Source organism: Macrobrachium nipponense, chromosome 45, assembly GCF_015104395.2.
Source record: "Macrobrachium nipponense isolate FS-2020 chromosome 45, ASM1510439v2, whole genome shotgun sequence".
Lineage (NCBI taxonomy): Eukaryota > Metazoa > Arthropoda > Malacostraca > Decapoda > Palaemonidae > Macrobrachium > Macrobrachium nipponense.
The window spans coordinates 10,106,244-10,115,651 of NC_061105.1; the positions used below are offsets into that span (position 1 = coordinate 10,106,244).

At 42.8% G+C, this 9,408-nt stretch overlaps 1 protein-coding gene across 2 annotated transcripts; it reads left to right on the top strand.

Annotated features, from left to right (window-relative positions):
- The first annotated feature begins 104 nt into the window (after nucleotides 1–104).
- Nucleotides 105–9,198, top strand: LOC135214377 (probable glutamate receptor). 2 transcript variants are annotated; one of them, XM_064248616.1, is made up of 11 exons: nucleotides 105–4,629; nucleotides 4,925–5,358; nucleotides 5,816–5,983; nucleotides 6,231–6,343; nucleotides 6,832–6,909; nucleotides 7,080–7,176; nucleotides 7,278–7,408; nucleotides 7,511–7,686; nucleotides 7,926–8,146; nucleotides 8,276–8,526; nucleotides 8,710–9,198. In XM_064248616.1, the coding sequence occupies exons 1-11, from the start codon at nucleotides 4,440–4,442 to the stop codon at nucleotides 8,993–8,995; spliced, it is 2,145 nt and encodes a 714-aa protein (XP_064104686.1). In that variant the 5' UTR covers nucleotides 105–4,439; the 3' UTR covers nucleotides 8,996–9,198. The 2 variants fall into 2 exon arrangements, with proteins under 2 accessions (XP_064104686.1, XP_064104687.1); XM_064248617.1 differs by having other exon boundaries at nucleotides 8,276–8,522; nucleotides 8,710–8,854.
- The last annotated feature ends 210 nt before the right edge of the window (nucleotides 9,199–9,408 follow it).

The following is a 9,408-nucleotide window of genomic DNA, read 5'->3' on the forward strand; positions in this document are numbered from 1 at the left end:
TATATATATATATATATATATATATATATATATATATTATATATACACAATGAATATATATAATGAATTGAATTGAGTATCCAATATAGGTGCGTTTACTCCTATTTACCTGTGATTGTAGCTGCTCAGAGCAACCTATTGACAGCTGCTATGTTATTTTTTGTTTCTGTTTTTGTTAGGAGTTTTTATTTGTTCATGTCTCCGTCTGTCTGTCTGTCTGTCTGCACATCCTGCACGCACGTGTTCCACTTCAATTTGGTTTCGTTTGAATTTTTAAGCAGAAACTGGCACACATTATAGAAACCAAAACAGCAACCTCCTTGGAAAAGGCGCCTGGAAAAGCAAATAATCGTGATGAGATCTGACTTGAGTAAACTGAAAGAGATGACAGAAAAAAGGCTAAGAAGCAAGAAAACAAGGGAGGAACTGAACGAGAAATACAAAGTACAAGAGAGGGGACTAAACAACACAATAGAAGATGTAAAACAGAGGCTTAAGGCCAAAGCACATAAGATCCAACGGTACATGAAAAGGAATAAGGGATACCAACAGAACAAACTATTCGGAACCAACCAGAAAAGACTATACAGCCAACTAAGAGGGTAAGACAACCACCAAGAAATTCCTGAAGCCGAACCAAGTAAGAGACATATGGAGCAATCCGGTATCACACAACAAACATGTAACATGGCTCCAGGAAGTCAAGGAAGAAGAAACAGGGAGAATAAAACAAAGATTCACAGAGATCACGACAGACACAGTCAGACACCAACTAAAGAAAATGCCAAACTGGAAAGCCCCAGGTCCCGATGAAGTCCATGGATACTGGCTCAAAAACTTCAAGGCCCTACACCCACGAATAGCAGAACAACTCCAGCATTGTATCTCAAATCACCATGCACCTAAATGGATGACCACAGGAAGACATCCTTAGTACAAAAAGACAAGAGTAAGGGAAATATAGCCAGTAACTACAGGCCTATCACCTGCCTACCAATAATGTGGAAGTTACTAACAGGTATCACCAGTGAAAGGCTATACAATTACCTAGAGGAGACAAACACCATCCCCCACCAACAGAAAGGCTGCAGAAGGAAGTGTAGGGGCACAAAAGACCAGCTCCTGATAGACAAAATGGCAATGAAGAACAGTAGAAGAAGGAAAACCAACCTAAACAAGGCATGGATAGACTATAAGAAAGCCTTCGACATGATACCACACACATGGCTAATAGAATGCCTGAAAATATATGGGGCAGAGGAAAACACCATCAGCTTCCTCAAAAATACAATGCGCAACTGGAATACAATACTTACAAGCTCTGGAATAAGACTAGCAGAGGTTAATATCAGGAGAGGGATCTTCCAGGGCGACTCACTGTCCCCACTACTCTTCGTGGTAGCCATGATTCCCATGACAAAAGTACTACAGAAGATGGATGCCGGGTACCAACTCAAGAAAAGAGGCAACAGAATCAACCATCTGATGTTCATGGACGACATCAAGCTGTATGGTAAGAGCACCAAGGAAATAGATGCCCTAATCCAGACTGTAAGGATTGTATCTGGGGACATCAGGATGGAGTTTGGAATAGAAAAATGCGCCTTAGTCAACATACAAAAAGGCAAAGTAACGAGAACTGAAGGGATAAAGCTACCAGATGGGAGTAACATCAAACACAGATGAGACAGGATACAAATACTTGGGAATAATGGAAGGAGGGGATATAAAACATCAAGAGATGAAGGACACGATCAGGAAAGAATATATGCAGAGACTCAAGGCGATACTCAAGTCAAAACTCAACGCCGGAAATATGATAAAAGCCATAAACACATGGGCAGTGCCAGTAATCAGATACAGCGCAGGAATAGTGGAATGGACGAAGGCAGAACTCCGCAGCATAGATCAGAAAACCAGGAAACATATGACAATACACAAAGCACTACACCCAAGAGCAAATACGGACAGACTATACATAACACAAAAGGAAGGAGGGAGAGGACTACTAAGTATAGAGGACTGCGTCAACATCGAGAACAGAGCACTGGGGCAATATCTGAAAACCAGTGAAGACGAGTGGCTAAAGAGTGCATGGGAAGAAGGACTAATAAAAGTAGACGAAGACCCAAAAATATACAGAGACAGGAGAATGACAGACAGAACAGAGGACTGGCACAACAAGCCAATGCACGGACAATACATGAGACAGACTAAAGAACTAGCCAGCGATGACACATGGCAATGGCTACAGAGGGGAGAGCTCAAGAAGGAAACTGAAGGAATGATAACAGCGGCACAAGATCAGGCCCTAAGAACCAGATATGTTCAAAGAACGATAGACGGAAATAACATCTCTCCCATATGTAGGAAGTGCAATACGAAAAATAAAACCATAAACCACATAGCAAGCGAATGCCGGCATTTGCACAGAACCAGTACAAAAAGAGGCATGATTCAGTGGCAAAAGCCCTCCACTGGAGCCTGTGCAAGAAACACCAGCTACCTTGCAGTAATAAGTGGTACGAACACCAACCTGAAGGAGTGATAGACAACGATCAGGCAAAGATCCTCTGGGACTATGGTATCAGAACGGATAGGGTGATACGTGCAAATAGACCAGACGTGACGTTGATTGACAAAGTCAAGAAGAAAGCATCAGTCATTGATGTCGCAATACCATGGGACACCCGAGTTGAAGAGAAAGAGAGGGAAAAATGGATAAGTATCAAGATCTGAAAATAGAAATAAGAAGGATATGGGATATGCCAGTGGAAATCGTACCCATAATCATAGGAGCACTAGGCACGATCCCAAGATCCCTGAAAAGGAATCTAGAAAAAGTAGATGCTGAAGTAGCTCCAGGACTCATGCAGAAGAGTGTGATCCTAGAAACGGCGCACATAGTAAGAAAAGTGATGTACTTCTAAGGAGGTAGGATGCAACCCGGAGCCCCTCCAGTCGAATTGGAGGACTGTGATAAAGCAAAAAAAAAAAAAAAAAAAAAAAATACTAATAATAATGCGTGTGTGTACGTGCGTAGATTTTTACATAAGTTAGCCACTCTCTTTAGAAAGGGCCCACTCAAAGAAAACGGAACAACCTTAACAATTCTGCTAATTCCTTTACTCAAGTCTCATCAAGTTTACCCTGTCTTTATCGATCTAGTCCTTTTGTGTATAATTGGCGCATGGGAGAACTATCCCCTTTCCCCTAATTGATGGATGAGGCGAAAGTATTGTATATTAAGAAAGGACGCCTTCAATAGGCATTGTCGTCTCCTTCCCGTGTCAAAGGGATATGGTACTATGAGATAATGAATGACTGGTTCCCTGTCCTGTCTCGTATTCACAGAAGTAGTCATTGATCATTTCCGTTTCAGGCCTAATGGAACCTCTGTAGCCTATAACTTGCTTGTTTTTTTTTTTTTTTTTTTTTTTTCACTTTCTTGTCCTCGTCAAGTTTCCACTTGGCAAATCACGTGATAATCCCACATTTACAGAGCTTGCTGAAGGTTGCGTAGCTTTTACAAAATATGAAAGTTATGGCTGTATGGTAGACATCAAATGTTATTGGGTCTGTGGATAATATTAAAGTTCCATAAAGGAGAAAATATATATCGGTTTTAATGAAGAGCTAAAAATTGCTAGGTCGAATGTTCAGACTTAATTCCTGATTTTTGGAGAGTTAGGATAAATATATTTGAGTAAAAGTTAAGTATATCTTAGTTTTCCAGACCACTCGGCTGATTAACAGCTCTCCTAGAGCTGGCCCGAAGGATTAGATATATTTTTACGTGACTAGGAACGAATTGGTTACCTAGTAACGGGACCTACAGGTTATTGTGGAATCCGAACCACATTGTATCGAGAAATGAATTTCAATTACCAGAAATAAATTCCACTGGTTCCGCGTTGGCCGAGCCGAGAATCGAACTTCGGCCCACCGAAATGGTAGCAGAGCGCCAAATGCACTTGGCCAACGTGGAAATGTATATGAGCATAAAGCATACAGAAATCTGTCTGCAAGAAATATAGGCCATAAAGGAATTCTATCAGAGCCTGTAGGCCTTAAAGGAATTCTGTCAGAGTCTGTAGGCCTTAAAGGCATTCTGTCAGAGTCTGTAGGCCTTAAAGGCATTCTGTCAGAGTCTGTAGGCCTTAAATGCATTCTGTCAGAGCCTGTAGGCCTTAAAGGCATTCTGTCAGAGCCTGTGGGCCTAAAGGGATTCTGTTAGAACCTGTATGCCTAAAGGGATTCTATCAGAGCCTGTAGGCCTTAAAGGCATTCTGTCAGAGTCTGTAGGCCTTAAAGGCATTCTGTCAGAGCCTGTAGGCCTTTAAGGCATTCTATCAGAGCCTATAGGTCTAAAAGCATTCTATCAGAGCCTGTATAGGCCTAAAGGCATTCATTGAAGTACGCCACCCAGACCAAGAGCAATGTGCAGGATTACTCCCGGAGCAATGGTTCGAAGCTGCTACGCCATTTTCCTCTTCGCTCTGTGCCTCAGAGGAATCGTGGCCTTGGGTGAACCTTATTCCAGCGAAGACGTCTCTGGGATGGCGAGATTCATCTCCGAGTTTGTCCAGCATCTCAGGATATATTCGCTCTGCATTTCGTCGACCTCAGGTGAGGAGTTCGTCACAGCTTTCTTCCTATCTGTTAGGGCGTGTCCACACTGCAGTAAGACGTGTTAAAAGACACACTGGTAACTTAGAAGTTTGAATACATGCATATCTGTTAGGGTGTGTCTACACAGCAGGAAAACATGCTATAAAAACATTCGTAACTTTAGAACCTTGAAAACGTGACCCCATGCATTGTTAAACTATTCCGTAGTGATTATAGTGATATTTTAGAATGTATTTACTTATTTATCTACCGTTGTGTTTATAAATATAGTATATATAAATATTCCCTCAAGGATCAGCTAATCTCGCCAAGGAAGTGCTGGCGTCCATCTCCAGCTATCTGGTCTTCACGTCCCCTTGCTGTGTGTTCAAGCGAAACCAAAACCGCACGAAGATCTGCTCCGCCTACGATAGACACCGCCCTTCCTCCTCCTCCTTCTCCCCCTCCTCCAACTCCTACCCTATGAGTCAGCACCTGGAGACTTCACCGTCCTCGTCAGCCCCTCCTACGGCAAAGACGCAGAAGAGGAGTAAGAAGAAGTCCCTTCCAAACTTGGCAGAAGTCCACTTGACGTCAGAGGGTGAGATGGCAGAGGCAACAGATGACGTCCTTGAGAGGTACCAGTTGACCCAGGGCGCTATCGCGCTGGTCATCGTCGGTGTCGACCTGAAAGTGTACCACAAGAAGGGGGTTCGCACCGCCAGGTGGATTGCCGCTTCGTATAAGGTAAAGTGGAAGTTGCTATAGCTTTCTCGCAGAATATCTCAACAGTGACCTATTGGAATTTGATCAAACTTGGCAGATGCGTTCTTCAGACGCTCTACTTAATGTGAACCAGATTTGGGGAAAAGTGGCTCAGAAATAAGATAGCTCTTGTGACGAAGAAGTTAGCGAACTCAAAATGATTTTTTTTAAAAGGAAAGGTTCATCATCTGGAGAAATTCCCTTAATGGCGATATCTGTCAAATTTCGTCTAGTTTCGTTCTCTCGTTTTTTGAGATAAGTTATTACGCACCACACGAAGGCAATTTATACACTTATACATATATAAATACGTATATTACACACATCACTAGGACATATGTGACGTTTTTAAATATAAAATTCAAACAATATGAATCAACTGCCTCTTACAACACCACCCACTGATTCGGTCCAAATCTGTTTCCTCTCTGCCAAAAAGAACCATTCGGCCTCCATTTCCGAAGTGTACAGTTTCAGCGACTTCAGGGAGGACCTCTGGCTCGAGATGGGCCAGTGGCAGGCCTCCAGGGGCGTCTCTCTCAGACACTTCCCTGGGGAAGCCCTTCGCGACTTCCAAGGACACACGATCCGTACGGCCTTCTTTCCTGTGAGTATCGGACGAGTGGATTCTGATCAGTTGGATTTTCTTAAATGAAGGGTATTGATTAATATATCTAACTTCTGTTACCATGGCAACCACCTTGCACATTATTAAGGCATGATTAATATCCAATGAATATACATAAATATACATGATATGCATCAATGCACAATATCTATAAAGAGACAAAACAAAACGTTCTTCCTAATTTCAGTTTTACTCATTATACTAACTAAAGCCTAAATCATTTCAGTACGCGCCTTACATCATGACGGGTAGGAAATGCCCTAGGGCATCTGCTGACCTGTATGGGTCAAGCACTACAGCCTTTCAGTATGACCCGACGTGTGCATCAGGCCCACCCAGGTAAGTAAGTAGGATGTCATCGGCGGATTATGACGTCTCATGGTTCGGAAGGTGGCATTTTGATTCCGAGGTTAATTTTTATAGACTCATTGTTTTTTCATTGTTTTTCTTCATTATTATAGACAAATAGTTCAAAATAAACCGTTTGAGAGATTGTTTTGACTGTACGTAAGTATAGTGTCCTTAGATATGACGAAATAATTAGATAATTTGAAATATATGCATCTTTTTTGTCAGCCCTCAGACCTTTCAAAAACTACTGAGGCTAGAGGGCTACAAATTTGTATTTTGATCATCCACCCACCAGTCATCAACCATACCAAATGACAGTGGTTTTTAAATTTTCTTTCAGGTTAAAGTTAGTCATATTTTGTGTTGCTTCTGTCAGCGAGAATAGCCATTCATTCTTATTGTGTGTAGCTTAAACGTCCTCTCTCTGTATGTGTGTACGTCTTCAATGCTTGTATTTATTTTATTTGCGTTCACAGGCACTCGACTGCCAAGGACCTCTACGTCGGATACCTGATCGATGTCGTGGAGGCATTGGCTGACAGACTGAATTTCACGTAAGGATTATTATTATTATTGCATAACATCACTGCCAAACTAGCGTCGTTAACTGTTTCCTCCTCTTGTCATTAATGTCAGGAGTTTTTATTTTGAGAGTTTTAATGCAGTTTCTCATTCAATCCATTTTTTTTAAGTACTGACTCTCATTACTCTTTCGCACGACCAGGTACGAGCTCATTTTGCCGAAGAACAAAAGCGATTACATCTTTGGCGTCGGCGAAGACGACAACTTCCAAGGACTAGTGGGGATGGTTGTCAGAAAGGTGAGGAGTGGGGGCGTGTTTGTGAATGAGCACGTGTGTACTATACTCATTCCATTCATGAATTAAAGGCCGATCTATTATTTCCTTCGTTCTTCTCACAGGAGGCGGACATAGCCTTGGCGAGCTTGAGTTACTCCAGGAGTCGAATCAGATCCATTGACTTTTCCACGAACGTTGACTATTTCGAGCGGAATCTGTACATACGAGAGGGAGCCACGCATTCGGCAATCGGGTAAGAGTAGAGAGAGAGAGAGAGAGAGAGAGAGGAGAGAGAGAGAGAGAGAGAGAGAGAGAGCATATGGAAGGTTGTTCCAAACCCATCTCTTTTTCCCAGATGGGGCACATACGCCATGTCTTTCGACAAATGGACCTGGCTAAGCATCGTCTTCACACTGGTCCTAACCAGCATCACTTTCTGGATTCTGATGGGGAGAGAGAGCGACCCTCCCGAGGACATCGTCAGGTTCAGGGACATCCTCTTCATGTTCTTCAGCTGCACCGTGCAGCAAGGTACGTGTGTCCAGTGCTTGATATACAGTGGTGTTTCTCATGAAAAATGAATACAGTTGTATCTAGAAAAATCCCTTGTATTGTCTCACAAACAGCATTGCTTCTCATTATAAACCCATTAGCAATAGTTTTCAAGAAAAAAAGTAGTATACAGTGTCGTGTAAAAGAAAAACACCAGTTCTACTTAACAATAAAACACAACAGACTCAAACTTCTCACCCTCTGGAACCCCAAACCAGGAACCCTGAGTGCCCCGGAATCCTATCGCGGAAGGACCGTCTTGTGGAACTTCTGGTTCACGTGCGTCATTCTCTACGCTGCGTACACGGCTGTCCTGACGTCCTATTTGACCGTCAGCACAGAGAGCTTCCCCTTCACTACTCTGCAGGGCGCCATCAATAGCCACCCGGAGTGGGAGGTTGGCATTTTGGAAGGGACGCCCCTCAGACAGCTCATTGAGGTAAGGGTCACGTGATCTTTGAGTATTTATTTATGCATCTCTGATATTCATCTGTTTGTTTCCTCAGTTTGTGTAGGAGCATTTTTAGTTATTTAGTTTGATGACTTACTTTTTCCTCCCCTAAAAAAGGACTCCGACGGTCCCTATCGCATCCTGAGCCATCGCCTGGCCAGCGACCCGAGCCTCCTGGTCACTTCGGACACCCACGGCATTGAGAAGGCCCTGACGGAGAACTTCGCCTTCTTCGCGGACACGCCCTTCCTCCAGTACATGCTGAGGGACAACTGCTCCATCAGCGAGATCCCGGTCGGCCTGTTTTTCACCTACGGGCATTTAGGCCTAGCCAAAAATCTCCCCTACGTCAACATACTCGACAGTGAGTGAGTACCTCACCACTTTCTCAAGCATTTTGTAGATTCCTTGAGGATTTGGGGATTCACGAGGATTTAATTTCGTGCGTCCGTTTTATGAGCAATATAGTATGCCTCCTGATCTATCCCCTCAAACTTACCTAGGCTGTTTCTGACGCCTTCTGTCTGTCTCTCTCTCTCCCACATCGCCAGGCTCCTCAAGATGAGCGACGCCGGAGTCATGGACCGCATGTACCGCAGGTGGTGGGGCCACAAGACGCCCTGCAAAGAGCCGGAACCGTTCACAAAGCTCGATTTCAGCCACACCGTCTCCGCCTTCCTCCTCCTCCTCCTCGGAGTCGTGATCTCCGCCCTGTCTCTGGTCTTGGAGATGCTCTGGTTTCGCTGGGAAAAGAGGAAGAAGAGTAAGAAGAAGAAAGTCAACACAGCAGTTAGCGCGCTTGTCGGGAAGTCTGCTGCAAGTCTTCGATTGGATTGATTCTTGAGATCACAAGAAAGATTACTTGTCAATAGGAGTATATATATTAATATATATATATATATATATATATATATCTATATATATATATATATATATATATATTAATAATTACACTGATAAAAATTACAAATTACGTCTAGACTGTATTCATCCATTTTCTTAATAGCAATCTCTTTCAAACACTGTCAGTAATAAAGTATCCAAACGCATTCCAAGTGTTTATTACCAGCCTTGTGATTTTGCTTAATTTTATTTGCTTACCAAATGCCTATGGTAATGGTTATTAGTAAGTAGAAATGATGCCGATGATAAAAGATACCAACAAAAACTGCAAATCGTGATAGAAATTGAAAGAAATTTTTTTTTTATTGTTAAAGAGTTAGGCATTATGGGTCTCAGCTAACTGGTTT